The 25,123-nt window shown below is 37.7% G+C and overlaps 1 protein-coding gene across 1 annotated transcript in view; it reads right to left on the bottom strand.

Annotated features, from left to right (window-relative positions):
• Positions 1-25,123, bottom strand: part of LOC149281339 (TBC1 domain family member 19-like) — a 60,017-nt gene that overhangs the window by 24,828 nt on the left and 10,066 nt on the right. Inside the window, exons 3-13 of the mRNA XM_089499419.1 lie at positions 24,833-24,878; positions 24,099-24,174; positions 23,252-23,326; positions 22,588-22,651; positions 20,354-20,400; positions 19,754-19,864; positions 17,592-17,664; positions 16,979-17,017; positions 15,387-15,499; positions 11,894-11,968; positions 10,811-10,873 (exon numbers count right to left, since the gene is read on the bottom strand). Of these exons, the coding sequence (XP_089355545.1) occupies positions 10,811-10,873; positions 11,894-11,968; positions 15,387-15,499; positions 16,979-17,017; positions 17,592-17,664; positions 19,754-19,864; positions 20,354-20,400; positions 22,588-22,651; positions 23,252-23,326; positions 24,099-24,174; positions 24,833-24,878 (782 nt within the window). The remainder of the gene's footprint in view (positions 1-10,810; positions 10,874-11,893; positions 11,969-15,386; positions 15,500-16,978; positions 17,018-17,591; positions 17,665-19,753; positions 19,865-20,353; positions 20,401-22,587; positions 22,652-23,251; positions 23,327-24,098; positions 24,175-24,832; positions 24,879-25,123) is intronic.

The following is a 25,123-nucleotide window of genomic DNA, read 5'->3' as shown; positions in this document are numbered from 1 at the left end:
GACTAGATTAATTACATAATATAAATAAAAAGCTTAAAGTTTGTGTCACTCCTCTAATCACCATAGAATTGTACCATGTTAGCAGTGAAAAGAAAAGAAGAAAAGTGAACTGCATTAGACTGCAAAGACTACTTAGATCTCTTCTTCAGGTATATTATGCTATGGCTAAAGATGATTAAACGGACAATCTTGAAGGCTTGCAATCTAATGCAATTGTGTTAACCAAGAAAGGTATGAACTTTACTTTTCTGTCGAAAGTTAACCTCAACCTTTTTTTTCTTAGAGCACAAAAAAGCAATCCAAATGCAGTTTTTCGGCAGCTGTGTTTTCAGACCCTTCCAATTTCCTGCAAGATCTAATTTACCCAATGTCCTGGCAAAAAATGGATTTATCCCTGAACACATTGTGCTGAAAAAATACAAGTCAACTGTTCATTTTTATATATGGCAAGTCATATTGACTTTTAGAATAAGGCAACCATTTACCAATTAAATCCAGTTCCCCAACTTCCCTGGTTGCTACGTGAAAACCGTGCGCAGAGCTGCTTGGCTCCTATCTGATTGCCAATGTTAGGGGCAAACATCTTCAAAGCATCCGTTTCTGTGACAGTAGTGGATGCACAACAGCAAGTGTTGATGCCCAGAGGCAGGGTCTGTCTTGTAGTCATAAGGAAAGGAAACATGAAGGTATGAGTGAAATATCGTTCTCTGGAAAAATGTTGGCATTACTTCCCCCTAAAGATCGCACCGCTATCAACACTTGATAGCAATTTACCTGTAAAAGCCTGGGCATTCACTGAGATTTTGGGATAGTTAAATCATTGTTAGTCGTGAGCTGGCAACTTCAAACATTTCACTAATCAACCCCCACTATAATAACTAGAATCAATGATATACCAACGTTTATTTAAAGGGCCACTTTAGCCACCATGAGCACTTTAATCTATATGATGGAGTGTCACCTTCAAATTATAGTTTTCTTCTCTTGTGCAAATGCATGGAGGAATTTTTTGTAAATATGTTTTATTGTTTTGTCACAACTAAAGAACAGAAAATCAGTGGGGGAAGGAAGTAAGGGAGGTACAGGGCACATAACTCCACAAAGTACAGGCAGACAGAGCCCAGCGCAGTGGGCCGATACAGTTGTACATAGTTCACACACATCATCAAGAACATCGCAGGAACAGAAAATATATTTCCCACCACATCGACACACCAGATGACAGGTTCCAAGAACCTTACCGACAGATTCCCGTCCAGTCATAACTGCAGGCCAGACAGGGGACCTCAGGGGCTAATCGAAGTAGGCCATGTTGGGAGTAAGTGTGGAGGCGCAGAAACATAGCATCCCTGATATAACAAGGGAAGGCAAGGGGGCAGAGAAAGGTGGCAAACAAAAAGGGGAGGAGGGAAAAAACAGGAAGGAGGGAGAGAAAAAAAAGAAGGAAGGTGCTCCCATGAACCAGCACAACGCCCCACCCAGCAAGCGACCGTTCACACCGTCAATAGGGCCCGAACATTGGGGCTTGCAGTATATTCCATCCAATAATACCACATCTTCCGGTACCTCTCCCTTTGATCATCAGAGGACATGGCCAGCTCCTCCAGAGTTCTGATATGTTCTACTTTCAAGATCCACTCCCAAAACGAAGGAGGTAGAGGATCTTTCCAGTGAAGCGGTATTAAGGCTTTCGCGGCGTTCAGAAGGAGAGGCACTATCGACTTCCTATAGCTGGAGACCGATTGGTCAGTATGATGCAAAAGGAACAAAGCAGGCGAGAACTGTATCTGACGGTCCGTGAACCTGGGCATGAGCGAATGGATCCGAGGCCAAAATGGAACAATCCTCGGGCACTCCCACCATAAATGTAAAAGCGACCCCACCCCGGAGCCACATCTTCAACACTGCATGGAGGAATTTAGCACCCCCCCAACGTATTTCTTCTTTTCCTGCCCCACATCTCTTGGCTTGCAGGAGATGTTCTAAAAACCAGACCACAGATGGGGTGGTGTGCTTTTCCTAAAGGTAAGCAGATGTTTCAAGGCCTTATTAGACTGCCTTTTTAATTATCACGTGGTCTTAAATTCTTATAGCATATTACCTTACAAGAATACTTAATACTTCGTTTTTATGGCATAGAAAACATAGAAGCATAAAACCTGACAGCAAATAAGAACCATCTGGTTCATTTATTTTGCTTATTATTTCATCTGTAAAGACTCAAGCTGGTCCTTGCTCTTGTCTTATATTCAGGATAGCCAAATGCCAATCCTATACACGTTTAAATCACCTAGTCGCATTAATGTCTATGATCATCTGCCACCATCTCCCTGGTTGTCCTGCTTGAGTATGTGTCTCTATTAAATAGGACATTTTGAAAGAAGGGAAAAATGAGCAGACTACATGGGTCAAATGATTCTTATTTTATTCTATGTAAATATTTGGCTAATGAGCATACATTTTGATTTGCATTCTAATCTTGGCTACTAACATTGGGACCATTTAATAAAAGCTAAAAGTTCAGTTTCCATCCGGCATGCTAAACACTAACTTCAGTGAGGCTGCACTGGGGTACACCACATGTATGCATGTGTACTTGTGTGTGTGAGCATGCATGTGTACTTGTGTGTGTGTGTGTGTGTGAGCATGCATGTGTACTTCTGTATGTGTGTGAGCATGCATGTGTACTTCTGTGTGTGTGTGTGAGAGCATGCATTTGTACGTCTGTGTGTGTGTGTGAGCATGCATGTGTACTTCTGTGTGTGTGAGCATGCATGTGTACTTCTGGGTGTGTGAGCATGCATGCGTACTTCTGCGTGTGTGAGAATGCATGTGTAATTGTGTAAATGGGGTGAGATGGAGTGTGTGTTATCGAGTATGAGTACATTTTTCGCAAGAGGACACTCCTTGCCGTCAGCACAGATATCTTCCAATTAGTGGCAGGTCACCACTGAAGCCTCTTCCCCCACACTGTGTTGTGGCTGCGCTGGATACGATGTAATTTCATATCCAGTACGATGTCCAAGCCGTCACGCAGTCCTGTTTGTTTCTGGCTGCCTGCACCAGAGCTTGGAGGAGGAAGTAGCCCGGGGAGCAGATCTTCCACATTTTATTGGATGTGAGGAGAACTCAGGTGAATTCCCCAGGATGATGGACTTCTGCTGACATGGTGTTATTAATATAATATAATATATAATGTTATATAATATAACATTATTTAGCTGTTAATACATATGCCTGGTGCATAGGGGATAATGATTTAGTGGCACCAGGTACATGTGTATTAACAGCTTTGATTAAAATTATCTTTTTGTATTAGGACAAATAGATTGTCATCAGTGACAAGTAGATTGGGCTACCATTATAGAACCTTCAACAAGCAGACTTGTTACAAAGTTCCACACCCCTGTATAGGGGTGAGAGTGAGATAGAGAGAGGGTGAGTGAGATAGAGAGAACATGCAGTTTATCTCCAGTAAAATGAAACTTAAAAATGTTTAGTACTTTATCTTCTACGATATCTACTATAATTAACTGGTGTATTTTGGGGGCATGTTAAACCTGTTTGCAATGTAAAGATATGATACAAAAGATCATTTTTTGGCTTAATCCTATTTATCACAATTGCACGGAACCCTTGCCTTCAGTCTGCAGAGAAACACCCTAACAGCTGTGACTCATTTTCAATTAATGAAACAGAAGGAGAACCAAAGACTGCCATTTACTCCCATGACATTTATGTTAACACAGCAATCAACTTGATCATTAAGAAACTCAAAAATGCAATTTACTTCTAGAGATCTCAAGGAAGTCATATAAACTTTAGATACATTTGTTTTCTTGTGTGCTTGAAGTAGAAGTATGCAATTTTGATAAGCTAAAAAAGGTGAAGATGGCAGCCAATGCATATAGTTCCTTCGCTTTGTGTTATAATTAACTTTATAAAATGATAATCATGGTGGGAATTTGTTTTATGAGTCATAAAGAGTCCTTCTCTCGGATAAATTAGTTGGCTAATTGTACAGTGGCTTTGTAGATTTTTATTTAGGTTCTTGTGATCTCAAATAAGACCCAAAATCTTTTAGTGGCATATGCTTGTGTAACATGCTCAGGTGATGATGTAAAACACAACGCTACTTGAGATTTATGCCATAATAGGAGAAAAAATCCCAATGTGGAACCAAGGTCAAATACTATTAGAAGCCAATGAAACCCCTGCAAAGAATCAATCATTTTGGAGTGGGTTTTTTTGTTATTGTTTTGACAATTTTTCTGTTATATTACTATTGCAAATGAAAATTCAAGTGGATCAACTCACAATAAGGAACATAAAGTAATGATAAGTACATGTGTATATATATGCCCTGCAGAATATGAAGGCACTATAAAACGCTAAATAATAACAATAATATTATAACACACTATTTATGAAACAGCTTATTAACAGGACATTAATACAATGTGTTTGCTTAATGCGTGTAACCCTCATACATTAGACCTTCCATCCATGGTTTCAATATAGAAACCTTAATATTTCCTTTAATGATTCTACAATTGTGCCCTCCAATCAAGTCCGTCGGCTATTCAGAAAACATTAAAGAGCCCATATTTATTACACAATGGGCTACTTTTCCTTTGGTAGCAATTTCTCTTTGGCCATTTTGTCTAGAAAAACCTTGCAACAAAAACACGTAATAAAATATATTTGGGGTTGGGGCTTACAGTGTGGGTAACAGTGTAATTAGGAGAAGGATTAGTAAGAATAGGAGTATCGGAGAGTGTGATATAATAGGTGAACTTAGAGGGCTCACCCTCAGGGCGGTAAAGGTAAAGGGAGTGGAGAGAGAGAGGATAGGAGAAGTAGTAGAAAATGAAAAATCTGTCTTAGGCTAGGTTTCCACTTGGTTTTTTTTAGCTAAAAACGCCCATAAAAACGCCAATAGCGCCACCTGGCGTTTTTTTTAGTGTAAAAACGCAGCAGCCAGATGTTAGCTGTTCTTCAATAGGAAATCGCAGAATGCCATATCCACTTGGCGTTTTTTTGTTTGGCGTTTTTTCAGTCCTCTCTGGCGTTTTTCTGCTTTTTTGGGCTCTGTGGCAGTTTTTCAAAATCGCAGCATGTTGACACTCTGGCGTTTTTTGCAAGGAAATCTTGGCGTTTTTCTCCAATAGAAGTCTATGGGAGAGAAAAAAACGCCATGAAAAAGCCATGTGGGTTTATTGCCTTGGCGTTTTTTATGGCATTTTTTCCACAGTTACAATGCAGAGGATGGACCCAGTATCTGTGTGTCCTACGAGAAATAGGCTGGAAACAAACAGTTTCACACAAAACAAAGTTCATATTGAATTCTACACCATTTGGAACAAACATGCCATTACAAACAAACATACGCGACACATCAACTGGATCCTGTGTGCCAAAAGCAACAGCAAACAATTTGCACCATCATTTGGGGCCGATCTTCCTAGAGGAGCAGACATTCGGAATAAAGCAGGCCTTACAAACCACAGAAAAGTGACAAAAGGGTCCGCCGGGGCGTTTAAGTAGAACTCTACCAAGTAAATGACATCAGGGGGCAGATACTTGCCATTTATCCTAATCCCTTTTAGCTGGGTGAAACTTCTAACTAGTAAAGGCTGGAAAAACTGCCTAAGGTCAAAAAAAGCAATTTCCACAGAAAGGCTAAAACGCCAGAAAAAACTCCAGAAAAAAACGCCAAAACGCAGGAAAATGCAGTGGCAGTTTTCTTGGCCTTTTTCATCAAGAAAAAAAACGCAGGACAAAAACCCAAGTGGAAACCTAGCCTCAGGGAATAATTCTACTAGGAAAGTTAAGGTAACCTAGAAGGGATTAAAATTTACAGGTGGATTCCTCAGCAAAATATTGTACTACAGATCCATATTCATTTTTAGAAAAAAGGTGCCATGTACTTTGGGAAAGGAGGGGCTGACAAGGGGTTTACAAAACCTAGTCGTTTATTATAAGGCTAGTAATGCATTATGGTAGGTATTTTGTTAAAGACAAATAGCTCTGGAGTTGGCTTTGTAGCAGCTGGATCACATGAGAAGAGAACAAGTGCTAGGAAAGAACGGGTCTGCCTAATTTAACTCTGGGGAGAAGAGAGGGAGGAAGTGAAGGGAGAGATGTCAGGAAATGGGAGAAGTGCAAAGGAGGTTACTATGAGAGCTTGGAGAAGCGCAGGGATGTAAATTGAAGGAATAAAAGGAAAATTGACAGAATTGGTATGTTGGAGATATTTTAGTCAACCACTTAATTGAATCAAGATGAAGCTGCTGTTGGCTAAAAGGATGAGTGGTAACCAAAGACGACAAAATTGTCATATTAATGGCCAATGTATAACTACATTGCACATGTAATGGACGAGCCCTAGTCTGCGATGAGGGTGGTTAAGCAGCGGGTGTCTCTAAAAATACAAAAGTCTAGTATGAATACTGGGGCGGGAAGCTTCTTGGAGAGTAAGGGGATATTGGCCTTAAGGGTAGAAGAGATATCACCACTTCTTCACTTTATTTCCTTCGTGGTCTTGGGAAATTAGATTGACATATTTGCCTAACATTATACCCCTCAAAAATACAAGGAGGGGGACACATAACCACATAATTTATGAAATGACAAGCTGGGGATTAAAAATCAATTGAAGAATAAGTGACACTAATAACTACCCATTACTATATGAGTATATTAAGGAAGAATTAAATGGGACCATTCCTTAGACCTTTGGAATCCAGGGTAAAGGAGGGAAACTAACCCTCCCAGGAAATTAGGGAGGATTTGAAATCTAGTGCATGATTTGTGCGTGCTGTGGGTTGGGAACGAATCCTTTGGCTTCTTGCGAAAGAGGTAAGGAGGTAAATCCATGTTAGATATGGTGATGTTAGGAGGGCACTGTACACCTGCGTATTAGGTGCAAGGCCCAATGAGAACAGGCACACAAAAACAAAATGTCGACAGAGCCATCTTGTTTTCTTTAAATCATAAAAATATTTTTATTTCTTTAGAACAAAGAAGTCGCTGCCTAAGTAAGTATGTCCCTATTCAAATTCATAGCCCAATTATACAAGATTTATGGCTATGAGATAAAGTATGGGGTTTGAGTTGCTAATTAATGAATGTGGAATGTACCACAGAATGGCTCTAATTGCTAATATATGAAACTGTATGAAATTAGTAACAATTAGTAACTGTGTGTGTATTATATTTTAAGCAAGTTAGAATATTACTTTTTTATATTGTATTCATTTTTTGTAAGATTAGTATATTCTTGAATACCTTATTTGTTTTTTTATATTTTATATAGGAGAATACTATATTGTATCCCGTTTATCAAATACATAATTGCCCTTTGCCTGGCATGTAATCTGAATTCAATTTTAATGATGTAGAGTATACCAGATACCAGGGATCCAATTATAATGGTATTTTTAAGGCGTAAGACTTAGTAAAAATTCAATTTGGGTTACACGATTTTTGTTAAGACAATTAAACTGATTGAATGTCCAATAGATAGGAAAACTGTTAATTGGGACATACCTGTACCAGATGTTTAATATCACTCTGTTATATAATTTCTTAAAAAAGAGTGCTCCTTAGTGGTATAAAACGGTAAAAAAATTTGAAAATACATTAAACATGTGATCAAGTTGCTAATTATCCTATGTAAAACATAGGAATCTGAATGGTGGATTCTTTTCAATAGGAGGGCTTTATGCTAAAACACATGGTCTTTAAAAGTTTATGTTAAGACAAAGAGAGGGTTCTTTGGCCAGAAATGTATTCTTAAGTTCTCTCCTAATTTTGTTTTACTCATGATTATTCTTTTAACCTTCATATTTGACATTGTCTCCTGGATAATCAGAACTTTATGACAATCGAATCATTTCCAATTAATTTTCCACTGAACTTGGATTATATCAACAGGGTCCAGTTGGACACCAGCAACAAGAGGTGGTAAGTATAATGCATTTTTTTTTTATTTATTTTACACGGAGACTAATTTTGTCTTCTTCAATATAGAAGGATTTTATCCTGTTTTGGGACATTTAATATAAACTATATAGACAAAAGTATTGGGACACACTGCTTAATTAATGAATTCAGGGGTCTCAATCAGACCCATTGCCATTGTGTATAAAATCAAGCACCTAGCCATGCATGCTGTATTTACAAAGATTTCATGAAAATTTCATCCTCATTTGATATTCCACGGTCAACTGTAAATGGTATTAATGGAAAGTGGAACAGCAGCAACTCAAAGCAAAAGACCACGTAAAGTCACATAGCAGGGTCACACGAGTTCTGAGGCGTATGGTGCGTAAAAGTTGTCAACGTTCTGATTCCATACCTAGGGATTTCCAAACTTCTGCTGGAATTCATATCAGCACAAAAGCTGTGCAGCAAAGCTTCATGGATTGGGTTTCCATGGCCGAGCAACTGCATACGAGACTTAACAGCTTGGATATTTTTAATTTTACACATGCTGTTTATCTCTGGTGATATAATTTTGATGAATATGAGATGGTTTTGTAATGTGATGCAATTATTGTGTTGCATCATTGTGTTGAAGCCAGTGAGTTATACCTGATAACCAATTAATATACATTGCATTTTATGTGATAATACACATCTGTCTTTTTGATGATCTTTTGCTCTGTACAGATCATATAGATATTTTGTAAATAGTTTCACACCAAAAAAATTCTCTCTTGATTAACTACAGTGGTGATTTGTCGCTTAAATTATACATTTTTCGCGATCTGAAAGAATTTAGGATCAGAAGTCAAATATTGGGTATCTTTGTATTTATATTGTGGGTATGGTCGTTTAATAATTAATAGTGCCAGAATTTGCACATGCAATAAAATATTGCTTTTGCTTGTTTTAGCCACATTATTTACCCCTTAAGGACAATGTGTGGTCCCTAAACCTATTGAAAACAATGCATTTTGAGGCCGTACATATACGGGCTTTGTCATTAAACCACGACACGATACAGAATTTGAGTGTTATATTTTCAGCACTGCTACCCGTACTTTGTGTCGTTCAGCCATCTAACTGAACACCAGTGTGCATCCCACCTCTGACCCAGTCTGTCAACATGGCTGGTGGACACAAGAAAATTGAGAGAATCGAATTGATGCAAGGTCAATTGTAGGCCATCAATGACAACAAAAAATTTAAGGGCCCGCACAAGTTACATTTTCTAAGTATGATATGGACCTCAGAAGACCATACCTGTCTGATATTGAAAGAAAGGTAAATTTGTGTTGGGAGCAGAACAGGCCGATGCATTGGCAAAGGCTTAGGCAGCAATTTGTGCCAGTAATAGCATGATCCTTATCCTGTCAAATCAATCTTTCATTTTGGATGGATCTGTGATAGAGCATAGGATTTTCTTGGGACTGTGGCAAGAGTTTCCTTTGACAAAAGCCAGAAAGACCTCAACAGGATTCTAGTCCAAGCTGTTTAAACCTACACAGTGTAAATTTAGTCATCTTGAAAAACAACTTACCGTCAGAAGCAATAACTGCTGTGAACCCAGGCAACACCGAACTGAATGATGACCAGACAATTAACTTTTTAAGTCAAAACTAACTAACACTGCAGATGTTACTCAACAACAATTTCCTGCAACTACTGCAACCCCTTATTCTTGTCTCTTCATGCTGCTTCCAAATTGTTCAGAAAGGACCCTTTGTAAGCAATTTTGAACCGGCACCGGGAGATAGGAATGCAGCAGAGACATGTCACATGAAACCGACATTGTGTGAGCACCACGCTGAAAGCTGCAGAAGTAAGGGCTGCGGGCAGGGATATGTATGTTTTTTATGTATGTGAGCATGAATTTGTATTAACATCTATGTATAAGTGTGTATGTGAGCATGAATGCGTAGGTATAAGTTTTTGCGGCACAGACCAGCTGTTTAGGGGCAATAACAAGCTGGGGGCAAAGATGGCACAGGCAGGCTGTTTGTAGGGTTAGGATAGTCGTGATAAGTTGCCTGGGGCAAAGGTGGCACTCACAAGCTGTTTGGGGGAAAAGTGGCACTGTGGGACATGTCGCTAGGTGAAGTTAGGGCAATTTTCGCACTGGGCCCCTGAACAATATATTGAATTAGTAGAGCCGAACTCACTACCGAACTACTGGAGGGTGGCTGAACAGTTTCAATCCTCTCAACTGGTTTATGGGTTTTGGTGGTTGAATCGATGGAATGTTTTATTTGGCTTTGTATTACAGGAATGATATATGTGTATATTGTGACTTCATGAGCATAAGGAGCCAAGAGTGGAGTGTTATGGGAGTTGTTTTTTTATATAGCTCCTTAATGCTCATGCAGCTGTTCTTTTGTTCTCTTTGCTTTACTGGTTTCTTAGTGTGTGATGGGCATATGATTTGCATGGTGTCTGCAGACAGTGCTAGCTGGGTCTTGCACCATTGCCCATTCAGATAAGGTTGCACTGTCACCCTCCTGTTCAGAGATTAATAGAAACTGTTGCACAGCAATTCATTCGAAGCTCTGCTGGAACGTGGGGAAAATACGTCGGCCCACCAAGCTTTTGTTTAGTGGCTGATACTGGCTTCCCACACGTTGATGTAAATAGAAGCTAAGCATTTGTTCTTTTGTTGTCTTTAATGCAACAAACTATTGCTGTTCTTTAAGCGCTTGCACCCCATTACAAAATGTAAATCTAAAAGTAATGTATGTCCACACGAGACCAAGACGTTAAAGAAAAATGTTATGCATAGACAAATAATGATGTAGCATGCTGATCTCCATCAAAGCTGACATACCTGGTAGAGGTAATCTTCAAATACAAAATAGTAGTCATCATTGCTAGCTGTAAGCTTCACGTCCTGTTGAAGACAAGCAACATTACAACAACATGTCTTTACAATTATAATTATTCATACAGAATGATGTGCTGACAATAAACTAATTTCTTGTCATATTCTGTAATCTTGTATTGTTTAAATTCAAAATCATCAACCATCTCTGTCATTAAATAGCTCATAGATAATTAGTATGTTCTAATTAATTTTCACATGCACAGAGTTATTCATATAAACATAATAAAGAGACAAATTATTGGACTATTACTATATAGGGAATATTAAAATATATCTGCACAACACGGTGAGGCTGCAAATGTAGCTTTTCCGGGAAAGGATATGAAATTATTTTTTTTCTGTGTCCAGGTTTTGTTCAACCTATAAATCTGTATCCTCTATATACCAAGTTACTGAGATGTATCCTGTGCCCATCAAGCTTGCTAATTATTTTGTCATTGTCACTTTGAAGTGACATACATGTTTCTGATTATGGCAGTTTCTTAGTGGAATCAGGAAACTCCTTTGTTCTTTGTTGATGCTTGGGCTTTCTCTATAAATCATACATTAAAACATATCATATTAAAACTTTTTTTTGTTCTTTTGGGCATGGCTTTCATTGTTTCCAAACATCAAGACCCATTCCAACATAGAATAATATAGCAGAAAAGAGTCCTTTGGCCCATAAAGGCTACCTATTTTACTTCCTCCTGTATAACCTCAAGCCATTTAGAATATGACTGATATCATAGTGTTTCTCCTCATTTAAAGTGCACTTCGAGAAACTAGAAAATAATATCTGTTTAGTATTGCACCGTTTGTATTACATATACTAATATGAGTATGCTCAAGAAGTCAGCTGAATTTAACAATAAAATGATGCAGGGGTTAAGTATTCATCTAAACCACTGCAGGTTATTAGTCACAGAAGCTGGTTGTTTCACAAGATTTATTCATCTGAGGTACTTTGGAAACATCTAGTAAGTATAAAATAAATTGAATGTGAATTTGGGACCATACGAATTGGGACGAATACAAATTACTTACCTTGTATATCAGACTGTCGGATAAAAGGTCATGCTGAATAACATTAGATTTAAGCTGCTCATAGTACAATATGTCCTGCAATGAGAAGAATAAAAAAAGAGGTGTTTATTGCCAAAAAGACATATTTTGGGGAAAAGATTTATCTTTTATACTGAAGTGAGTGCATGTTAAGGCAGGGCATCGCTGTGTGTGTTGTGTATGACCGCTCTTGTACCAAGATCTCCACAAAGTCGTGTTATTTTGTTGAATAGTGAGTGCATCTCTATAAGATTGTGGTGTTAAAGTGTATGCTGTTGTATATGTTTCTGTATGACATTAGCATGAGTGTGTGTCAGCATATAGTGTTAGAGTGTGTGTATTGATGTATGGTATTAGCATGTGTGTACATGTGTAGAATGCTAGTGTCTGTGTGTGTTACTGTAAAGTGTTAGTGTTTGTGAGCATAAGATGTTAGTGTGTGTCTTTTACTGTATGGTGTTAGGGTGTAAGCGTATGTTATGGCAAGGCTCAACTAACCCCAGGCGCCAGGTTGCCATGTAATCACTTCTTGTCCTCTGGAAAGCAGGGAAGCTGACCCCTGCTTGGCTACAGAGGGTGCTGAAGCAGGTGCACAACATCCAGGGTCTTGTGTTATGCGACCCCACGGTGGTAGAGAAGCAGCAAAAGGCAGAGGTAAGATGGAGATGGGGAGTGAGGAGGTGCAGTGTATGTATGTGTGTAATCTATAAGATGATTGATTATATATTTAAGCACTAACATATTCGGCTGTACAGCATATGTGAGAGTTTAAACAAGCCCAGGTACAAGGTCCAGGATATATTATTTATTAGCATGAATACGGTATAATATGAAACCTTGAAATAATGTAATCTTTGGCAGGTACACAAACTCAAAGAGAGGAATAAAAATACAAACTTGAGTCTCTATTGTGTAAAATACCCCTTGTCATGAAGGGGTTAACTGTGGTACTTTACAAAGTGGTGCAGCACTGAAGAACGTTGTGTTTTATTTCATATTACCCCGATAAACATCCATTATCTGCAGACCAGGGGGTAATAGATGAGAAAGAAAAAAAAAAGCGGCTCCTAAATTTTTTGGCTGGCTCCCAGATCCAAAACAAATTTGTCGACCCCTGCTTTAGCTCATTTCCATGAGAGGACATCTCCACTACCAGCTTTGTCTTTGTAATGACCTGAGTTTGAGTAGTGTCAATGGAAAAGGGTGAAGAAACTGACGTTGCTAAACATACGTTGGCCGTGATTTTACAAAATGGTTAAAGACACAATAGTTTAAGATATATCAAAATGAAATCAAAAAGAAAGAGAAAGAAATGCATGTATTTATTATTACTACCATGTCCATCATTTAACGTAGTTTGATTTGTGGATTTAATGCACAATAGCGGAGCACTGCTCCCATTTCAGTCACTTTGGTTTGATGAATATTCTTCCAGTCAAAAAGTTTTCTCATACTGACTATGATCACCACGATGCACCACAAAGATCAGGAGTCACCACCGGGCATTGATGGATCTATATACAGCCGAAGCGGACTGTGCTGATGAAAGGGTTCTTCTCATTATGGTTATCTGTGAAAGGTAATTTATAAAATCTTCTAGCCTTGTGCAATCTGAGTTAGTGGAAGAGCACTCACAGTTTGAAAATTTCTTACAATTACAATGTCTCATGCCTGCTTCTTTCACAAGTGTTCTCCAGACAAAAATACTTTGTGCTACACATTTATAATGCATTTGCTTTTTGCATATCAAGTTTGTTTTTTATAGTCCTATTTGTTCTATCTTCTGAAAACTTTTTTCCTGCGATTATGTTGAAGATAAAATCAATTAATATCAGTAGCCTCTACTGGTGTCAGCTAAATTCATGTTATATTTGCCATAAAAAAGCTCATTAGCTTGACTTCTTTTTCGTAGCGTTCATATAATTGCTATACTGCAGGAAGATGTCTGAATGAAAATTATTTATGGTGATCTGTCACATTGCATGAAATCAGGTAAAACGATGGGGAAACTGCAGTTGTCAGTGTGATCAGAAACCCCAGCAGCTTGCTCAATGTACCCAAACTTTCTTAAATAGAAATTCAAACTTTATATTCAGGAACCAAACACACCCATAGGAGTGCTAATATATTTCCTTTCCATGAAAAATGGACAACAATATTGGTTGGTTTCTGGATTCAATGGAGTCTTCAAAAACCATGTGCCACCTAGCCAACAAGCATCTGGAGACACCTTTGAAACCCTAAGTGCCCCTAAATACTACATAATTTGCATACACAGCACACTTAGCAAAGAGAAAAATCCAGTTTTCCATTAAAAAGTAAATTTTCACATTTTGAATATAGAAGAAAGCAGGAATCCAGACAAAGAATTATAGTTGTGTTATTGGTATGCTCATGTGCTTGCTTTCCTTACTTTCCATAGCAGTGCTAGTTTATATTCTTTAGAGGATCAATTAGTAGGAGCAGCATGACATGAAAACTCAAGGAGTTAGGAATGGTTCCAGCTGATTATTAAATTAGCTTGGAGAAAGACATTTTGAAGATAGTATATCGTAGGCTGGGCAGATCGTTAGTCTCTACCGGTCTTCTCGGGAAATAATTTACGACTTGATGCTACCCTGCTATGAAAAGTCAAGACGATGGAAGGCTCTTCAAGTAAGTGATGAATGCCGTAAAAAGCATGATGTTCCATTTAATGTAAGTAAGTTTGAGTAATAATGTTCACACAAGTTAAAGCATTCCACCTTTTTTCCAACTTTTGAAAACCAGACCCTTGATATCAACGTAATGATATTTTATGAAGGTACTGTTAAAGTTAATACAAAAATATAAAGGTGCAAGACTGGCTCATGAAGGCCTTTAGTTGAGCGTTAACTCATATACCTAAAACTCCATTTTGCAAGCCTCCAGAACAAACAGTAGGAAGCTAATAATTTAATATATTCTGCGAAGAGGGTTAAAGATCCATTAGTCATGTGATTTCTTTCCTAAATCCTGCATACTACATTTCAGGACTTCAATTAAACCTATACCATGGTGTTACATAATAAAATAAGCTTATGTATATAACCTATATGAATTTAAAAACCATGGGAAGAGGTATCTTGATCTCCTCTGACTATCCTTTTACGTTAAGTTATCTCGCCCCTATTGCTAAGTTGCTTGTTGTTGTTGACCAGTCAGGCAGCCTTTGTAAGGGTCTTGGACATGAACTAAGTAACTCCACAAAAATTACACTGATTGACATCCAAAAGCCCAATTTATACGTGAAGGTGAGACTTCAGACTTAAAATCTAATAATATTTTTGGGGAACAGTAATTATTTTCCACACACTGCAAAGGAAAATAATTTGACACAGAAACATGACATTTCTCTAGTCAGGCCCTTGCTGCTAAAAGCAACTTGTGATGGAGTATGCTGGATCGTTTTAGGCATCTAACTCGTTTTTTAAAACCAACAACATTTTCATCTCACCTCTGGTTGGTTTGAAATGTTCAAGACAAGCGCCCATAATTCAGCCCGAAGTGAAGTTGGACATCCCTGGCGGACAAACTGCTGAGCTGCTGCACTGTCATATTCAGCTAGAACTAGACAGAGAATAATAAGTTCGGCTAGTGAAACATACATGCTTAATATGAGCTAAATGGGGTCAGATTGGGAAGAGCTCAACTTGTTTGCAACAATGGGATGTCTTTTTACACCCTAAAGCAAGTGGCCCAAACAACCCTTGGGATGTAGTTGTGCATCCTATGTATTTTGCATCAGTGTGGAGATGTCACTAATGGAGCGAAATATTGTTTGTATATATATATATGTATTTATTTTTTTAATATAGCATTCATATGAAATGACAAACTATATATATCGATTACTAAAAAAATTTATATGTAATGTGTGCGGGTATATTATCCACTACAAAAAATATGGTCAACAAACATATGGTTAAAATCACATTTAAGGTGGGAAATACCCTCCTCATAAAGGGGTTAAGGTGTATATAGTTTGGATTGGCTACTACTTTGTTGTTATTTTTCCTGAAGAAACTGCTAAGAGTTTTGGAGCAAACAATGCAGAATAATAATAACAAAGTTGCCCTAGGGAGTGATTGCATACACATACAGCAGGATTTTATATCCTGATATCTACATTAAAGAGAATTTACCAACAGCACAACTTTTATCATAACTAACGTATGAAGACGTATATAGTTTATGCTTTTTATCTTAAGCAATAACGAAATGACAAGGGACTATTTTAGCTAAGACAATTTACAGTCGGCAGGCAAGCCAAGGTTTTCCCTTATAAGGCAATAACACGATTGGGAGGAATAATCGTTTGAATCCTAATAATGGAATATTGAGATCATTGCACATGCATATGCAAACACCTGTAAGGCAGGAGCCTTCTAAATTAAACATTCTTCATTTTACCGAAAGCCAAGTTGTGAGAGATGCAACTTTACAACTCACAAACATGGAGAAACCTACAATTATGAGATTAATTTAATCTCTGTAGAAAACAAACCAGAATTAAGCGTCACACCAGGAAGCATCAATTAAATAAAATATTTTGACCTAACATAAGCTGATAATATCTCGCCAGCCATGCCACACACGTGGCATGGAGTTCTGGCATTAATTTCTATTGTCTGGTTTATTTTTAGTTGTGTTTTCTTAACCTGAACCATTTCCCGTATTTTGCTAACTCTGAAAATCTTTGTGCATTCATGCTCATCTTCCCTCTAGAGAGACAATGCTTAGGACCTGCCAGGTGCTCTTCTAGAGCAAGGTCTATTTATTCCATGAAGAGTGAACATGCTGTTCGGCCACAAAACGCAACTTGCTGTTTGTCTATGCAAGAGGACGAGTCATTTAATGAATATATAACTGCCAATATGCTCCAGCATGAATAACAATGAATCAAATGGAACTCTAATATTCGTAGATAGGTGCTTCTGATTTATGGATTTAAAGTTTCAAAGTTCTGAAGTATTTGAGGACAAAGTCACTTTTCTCTATCGTGTACAGTCACCTAGAAGGTATAATTTAACTGGATTAACATTTTACCTTTATTTCCAAGCCGCAAATGTTCATTTTCAAACAATTCTTTAAAAAAAAAAAAAAAAAAAGGCATGACCAACAGTTAATAATTTAGTAGAGGATAAAATATAGCTATGTAGCTACTTAAAAAATGCTTTATAAATGATCTTTTTAAGGAAAAGTTAGGGCATCAGAATTCTTTGTCTAATTCTTACATTCACGGTTTACACATAAAGCCGCTTAAATAAAAAGTAACCCCAGTTTACTATTAATATTGATCCCTCGGCATGATGATATACACAAGAGGTAAGTAACCTTCAGAGAAATACAAATCACAGATAAGAAAAGGTTTTTTTAAGCAGTGATTGGGAAGGGCTTGAAAATGTAATGAATAATAATAATGGAATGGCGGCCCCAGGTTAATGCTAGTGGACCAATCTGCTGTTTCAAGACGATGAGCTTGTGAAGTTTATTATAGGGGCTGATTTCAGGTTGGAGTTGAGTTAGGTCTTATGTAGACTTAACTTTCCTTTTCAGAGACTCCAAACCTTTTTGTACATATTTTGTACACATAATATTAATGGATATTATTACCCTCTACATCACAAAGCAAGAAGGAACCAATGAATAGGTACAATACCTGGAGGGACCTGCGTAGAATCATCCACTCCTAGCTGGCCTGTATTCAAGTTAAGCTCACAAAAAAACTCCCTCTGTATTAAAGACAGAAAATAAACTCATGTAATTAGACTTACAAGATCCATACAAAAATGCCACAAAGTTGTTTAATTCAATAGACGTCTATATACAGATACTCAATAGGTTGAGGACGTTCAAGTACATTTGGGTACCTCTGGAGGATCAAAACAGACATCTGATGAATATCAGGCCACTCCAATTATAATAGGAAAAAAGTTGTTTATTTAGACAAAATGTGGCACTGGGGGATAAATAAGACTTTGTGATAAAAGTTTCACAGTGCTTACACAATTGGTGTCTGCACATAAAATGGCTATGGGTAGAGAAAAAGTACCTTTACAACAGATATATTGAACATGAAAAATGATTAAACCTTTGTCAGGAAGTATGCATAAACAGTTCAAGAGGGGGTGCTATGGCTTAAATCCCTGTATCACACAAAATATACTCAGCCACTTTGTGCCTGGCATTAACAATATCGTGTTCAAAACAAAGCATTATGGGAATAAAAAATAACAAGCCAAAACATTAAATTTTTTACAGTTTTATGTATAACATAAAAGTCCAGAGGAATAAGGGCCATTCTAAGATACAGAAACATAAAAAAATGCATTCATGGTCAAAACGTATAGCTCCTTAGAAATTGCCATTGGAGCAGGTCTTGGTACCCCGGCAGGGTATCCCTGCCCCCGCCAACCACTGACCACTAAGCCTCTTGCTGGTTCCCAGTCAATATCAGATCATCAGTCGCTGACATTGATATAGATATCCCCAAGAACATTAGTCAAGACTGAATGCTTGAGGATCAGACAGGAACTACGGTACTATGTTTATTAGGGGACATGCACATATTTATACCAACACAAATAAACAAACAAACGTCTCACAGGACAAGGTTTTCACACTCTAGGAGAACAAAAGTACAATAAAACAGTCTCTTACAGGAACTGATTGTTCTCTCCCACCCATCGCAGTAACCTAATGACAGTAAATGCAAGCGATCGCTGATGCCAGGAGAGCTGTGCAATAAAACTAATTTTCCCATAAATTTAAACAGGTGCAAACACTGGGAAAAAAATATTTCAGAACAAGGGTCCCCCGACTTCGCAGCAACCATTAATAAGAAATACAGAGGACATAAACACTGAGGATATGTGCGTCTATAAATATATGTGTTTACTTTGCACCTTGAGTTAAAAAGAAACAATCAGTTGACTTTAAATGAACTATTCTGCTTAATTTTCTATTATTTATTTTTGAATACCAAAACACTGAACGGAATGATAAAAAAAAGCCCATAAATCTAATCTCTTTCCTATGTTCACAGACTTTATGTCTAGCCAATACTCCTGTGACACATGAAAACAGCATTCATGGGTTTAAAGAGCTTTGTTTTCATATCAGCAGAAAAAAAATCTTGTGCTATTTTTGTGTGTAAAAAAGGGAATCCACAGCCTCAAGTGCACTGATAAACATATTTTACATTTCTTATTCTGAATGATTATCCCTCATTAAAACGCACCTATCCCATAACATTAAGTTGCTGAATGTTGTTGATCGAGTTGTTGATCACAGAATAAACTCACGTACACACACACATATACACACACGTATATATATATACACACACACACACACACACACACACAAACACTGTAAAAGCTGCAACAGTGACACTGATCTAATGCGGTTGCTTTTCTCAACATGGCAGAGCATCAGGCTAATGTTTAGTGTAGATGGAACAGCAGCTTTAGCCTACAAACCTTTGTCCATTGTACCATGCACTTTGCATACAACACCTCGTAAGGCAATCCTGGGTATGATAGACTTCTCTGCTCTGAGAATACACTTGCTTTTTGGATTTACTTGGTGACTGTGATATGACCCCTTTTAATATTTTGATTGCTGTAAGCCACTTTAGGATGTGCAGGTGGACGAACATGTTCAGTCAGCCATGCCATGAATGATAACAATCTCAAGCACACATAGCCAGCTTTAAAACAGATGCCTGGGACCAATACGGAATTAATATATTTATATAGTGCCATTATGCATGTATGCCTTTTCACGTTATTTTAATGGAACACCACTATCATCGCTTACCAGTTCAGGAATATCTTTAATTTTTAATGGAACTTGAATCAAACCAAGGTGGCTTCTAAAACTAGGCTGGTCTCCATTATCATAATTAGGATTACGCAGATTTATTAAGACCTGGAAAGAAGAAAATCCCACTGTAAGCATTGGATTGTATTATATGAATAAGCGTGTCTGCATTATGGATTGTCTTGGTTAAAAACAGATGTGTCATTCAGATTAATGCAAGATTCACTTATTTGACCAACTGACCCTTGTTTAGAGCCTATATCTGCTCTAAGAACAATATTCAAACAGATAACATACACTATGCTATAACAACACAAATAAAGTCTTTGTTAAACAGAAAAGAATATATAATAAACAGCAAATATACACTAAAGCAATTTGTGGAAACAGAGAAATATAGAATTTGACAGCAGATAAATTCAGTCCATCTAGTCTGCAAATGTTTTCTTATCTAAAGACCCTGAACCTAATCAGTCCTTGGACTTGCCTTTACACTCAGGAGAGCCATATGCCTATCCCACACTTTTTAACTTTCCTCACTGTATTAGCCTCTACCACCTCTACTGTTATTTCAGGATAGCGTTCCATATGACGTACCTCCAGAAAATCTTTAGGTGCGTAAACAGGTCGAAAAAGACTCAAATCTGTTAAAAAGAAATAAGACACTATAAAGCAGAAGAAATGGGGAGTTTTGAGTATATGTAGTAATCCAGAGCATTAAAGAAGGTGTACTTTCTTTGACTTCTCATACATGTTATTTCACTACTTTAAAGTACATTTTCACATAATAAAATAAACATTCACATACATACAAAAAACACACAGAATTATTTGTTACACTAAAAGTTAATGTAACCCTTGTGAGTGTGTTTGTGCGCCTATCGTGCAGGAATTAAAGGGGGAACTGTAGCCGTCACAATTTTTAGCATAACTACTACTTTGTGTTTGGAGATATTTTGTTTGAAGCACTTCAAGACACATGAAAGCCAGCGGCCAATATATCATATGCATGCAGCCACACACTATGCACTTACATTAGCTGCCAAGAACTTTACTAGAGCGCAGCTTCACACTGAAGGTGTGGATTGATGACTGTAAGAAGGAGACACCAAGGGCATCTCCCCTCCCTTTTGTCTCTCTCTCTCCCTCTATTAACTCTCTTTCCTTCCTTTCTCTTTCTACCTTCTCTCAATTTCCGTCCCCCTAATTTTCTCTACTCTTCTTCTACATCCCTCGCTTCTATATCTTCATTCAATGAATCCTCTCTTCCCCTCCTTCCATTCTCTTTCTTCCTCCCCTTCATTTCTCTCATCACCATCTCGCACCGATCTACTTCTCTTATGTGAATAGTTTTGCCATTGTTGCTGCCATACTGGGAATGAGTAGATCATCCCATTTTGATTAAGAGCACTGCTACCCAATCTTCGTTCCGGGGCCACAGCTTTGTGTAGCTGCAGACAGAGGCAGTAAATACTGTGGAAAATGTGAGAGGAACCGGGGGTAAGGTCTGTAGACTGTGTCAGTCTGTTTAATTTACGCTGTGCATTACAGATTTTTTTGTAGGCTACAGGCAGGACAGGGGCCAGATCAGATTGATCAGGGGATTGCATGGTCCTTACTTTAAGCTCTGTCAGCTTGATCAACAATTCCCAAGGCTATTATACACATAGAGAATTGTAATCATGGTAGCAGGTAGCCATATTAGTCTGTCTTTTGTCAGCAATCAGATTTTCTTTTGCTTTTCAATTGCCGAGAAGAAGCTACTAATCGCTCTGTGACTGTGATCTCAACTGCAAGAGGAGACATACAGCAAGTCCTCTGGGAAAGGCTTAGGGGCCAATCAGCAGCCCCACTCAAATACAAAAATGCGTTTCTTATAAGGGACCCTGATGAGCCACCATGAGAAAGGTATGTCCTGACATGCTGGGTCCACTTTTCCAACCACAGAAACTAAAACAAAAAAAACTGTAATTACCGGTATTTTGTGTCCTTTTTAAGTCATTAAATGGCCACTAAAGCCACCATGTGCACTTTAATGAATAGTATACAGCTGTGGGTCATTTAAATTATTTTTTACTGTTGGAAATGCATAAATGGATTAATCAGAATTCCCTCTAATGCACTTGCCATCTTCCCCTGTCCCCAAAATCTTTGGCTTGCAGGGGATGCATTCGGCAGAACAGATTTCCTACTAACCAGTGAGCATAGACGGTATACGCAGTCCACCCCCGGCTCGTGGGTTCCTCAGGGGTCTAACAAAACACATCAAGTGTTTTCCTGCCACTGACTAACTGATTTGGAGGTAATAAGGAGCCAACACCAGGACAAGTTTAATGCACTTGTACAGCCCTGTATATCTTATTTAAAACAAACCTGTACCAACTATACTGTGTTCCCTATATAAATATCAGATTCCTTTGCATAAGTTTCATTTTAAATATTATCTTCACTGGAACTGAATCGCACACCCAAAATACATTATTCTTTAGCATCATATATTGGCTATATCCATTTGTAGATCTATGTCTGCTAGCTTAGATGAACTACCGTGAACAATCTATGGAGACAAATATTAAATATGCACTTACCTTACCAGTAAAGCCTAAAATAAATACCTTGACTACTTGATTTGGAGGACATCATGGCTACTTATTGTGGGAAACTGTTGGCCACCCTACCAAGGGGAAAGAGGCTTATATTTCCCAGCTTAGCATACAAATGCCTCTAAGGTAAGTGTGAACTTTAACATATGCCATGCCATGTATTGTTCATGATAGTTTCCCTTTAATAATATATATATTTATCAGAAAATTCATAACTCTGTTTCATACCTGGTTCATCAGTTCCCATCTCATTCCATTTATTAAGTAACTCTTTCTGCTCATCTACTGGTCTCTGGAAAATATTAATTTAGGAGGATGAGTCATATGGTTTATAAGCAAGGACACTGTATTAATGGCCATTTCTGCTTCTGTGTAGGACTCCGATATAAACTGCTTGAAAAAACATTGCAAACACTGGAAATGACAGACTAAGAAAAATTCGGTTCAATGAGGACGTATGCTCATTATTACTTAAATATTCCCATCCATATCCGTATTAATGTTCCCTTCCTTCATCTCTGTGCTTGACAGGTGGTCTACTACACTGTGTAAAGATTCATTTTTTAATAGAGAAACACACTCCTGCTAAAAGAGGCAGCTCACTTTACATGTGATCTAATGGATTGTGAGCTTCTAAGCGTCTGAGCAGATGGGCAATACAGAAAGACATTGATGTGGTCCTTTGAGGGAAACTTACAGTTCATTTTTGCACCCTACCTAAATGTTTTGCTTTCAATTTGTGCATGTGGCTTCTTATATTAGAAATATACAATTTATACAATACATGCTGGCTTTATTTAAATCAATATAATGTGATGTTGATTTGTAGTCTTCTACCTTGCAAAGATATAGTATAGGTTCAGCTGCAGCACTAACAAGACACACAACATACCTTCCGTGCAAGAGGAATACTAAGTTCTGTGCACATGCTGTTCAGACTCTTAAGTACTCTCTTCTCCCAGCTTGCCTGAAATCAAGGAGACAGAACAATTACCAAATGGGATGCATTGAACCCAAATGGTCATACACTGACACTTATTTACAAAAATATGGATTGCATGTCAACATTGTTTTGGAACCTTCTGACTTCATACTAATTTATCTGTTGGTGCCTAATGCATAATATTCAAGAAGAATGCATACAAGCCCCTTCGGTGTTTAAACATTTTAGACACATGCCAAGGCTCAGAGCTGGTGTCCAGTTGGCAAACCAGTTGTCCAGTGAGCTGAGCTGGTAGGTGGGACGCCCACAAGGCTCCTTCTTATGTTAGCAAGTGCGGGCAAGAAAGGGGTAGAGGCACAGTTTAAAATTATAGGAATCAACCAGAACAATTGATTACACTGTATTTGTAATGCACTTGTTTTGCGAAACAAGGAACCTCCTTTTTTAGAGATTGGTTTAACATCCAGTGTCCGCACGTTACTGGCTAGGATGAATATAGAAAGAAATTGGTGAGCTATAGCCGGTTTTGCAATTTTGGGCTCTTCCACGGACAACGAAAAACATACATTGTAATCGAGGGCATCAAGTCTTCTTGTGTATTAGTCCCAACTTTTCACTTTACACAGAAGGAATAAAAATTATGCCACAAAGTCTTGTTGATTGCAAGTGTAGAATATATAGAAATATACAGTATATTAATATACTATACTATGTTTGCATGAGAAAAACTCACAGATCACTACAGCAACGATCTAATACACAAAGCAAACAGCTACCAGTCACAAAAATCACCTACCTGTGCTTTTCTTATATATGGCAATGGTTCTTTAATGTGTTCAGCGGGTGCTAGTGAATGACAGGGACCAGGAAGCCTTAAAACAAAAAGGAGCATAGCTTTTTGATAAAAGACACTAACACAGTATGGAAGTTTGTGGGGAATTTGTAGAATAAAATCATATCTTTTACATAGCTCAAAGCAAACATCTACCTGTGTATGTCATTAAAGGTACTTTTTTATTCATCTTACAAATATTATGCCAAACAAGCCTTTATTTTGCCTAATTTGTACCGCTATGGGAAGATAAGATAAAAGTGTAATAATGATGTGCTCTAAGCTCAGAAAGGCAATGGGAGCTCCTAATGGTTTCTTACATAGTGGCATTATTCAGTATTGAATCCTACCAGTATTAGTCCTACTAAACAGACCATCTCCCAAAATGGGTTAGAACCAAGTGTTTCATATAGGAATATCTGCAAAAGGGATCTGAGTGAGGGGTCTCATAAAATGAACAAAAACGCTTTACAGGGACAGGTTGGAATTTTCTCTTTTGATAGACATTTACTAAGTGAGTAAAAACATTGTTATATAGCATTAAAAAGCATACAGTTCAGAAAGAATGGCCTAATTACTGAACATTAGAGTTTGGTTGCTAAACATCCATAAATAGTGTGATTTCCCATGGAATACTTAAAAACAAGGCATGGACAGAATATGTGGGGGGAAGCATTCGTCTTATTGAATTTACTCACAGGCTAAGTTCACGATAAACTGCGTTCTGAAGTTTCTTCTCCCAGCCTAGTAAAAATGTAGGAAACAAAATACATTTTATCAGGCACTTCACTTTTATCAGGCTATGTGTCAAAGACAAGTATTCTTGTTATTAAAGCATTAAAAAATCATTAAATGAAGGAATGTTTAACATAGGAAAGCAAGCAGTTGTTTAATCCTACATTTAAATAACTGACAAACATGAGAATATTATTAAAAAAAAGACTACCTTGTGCAGGTCTAGTGATAAATAAATGATCTTAGCAGCAAAT

Source organism: Sceloporus occidentalis, unplaced genomic scaffold (assembly GCF_023333645.1).
Source record: "Sceloporus occidentalis isolate IW3139 unplaced genomic scaffold, rSceOcc1.0.p SCAF_135, whole genome shotgun sequence".
NCBI lineage: Eukaryota > Metazoa > Chordata > Lepidosauria > Squamata > Phrynosomatidae > Sceloporus > Sceloporus occidentalis.
The sequence above is the reverse complement of the archived record's forward strand: the minus strand, read 5'-3'. Positions and strand labels throughout refer to the sequence as shown.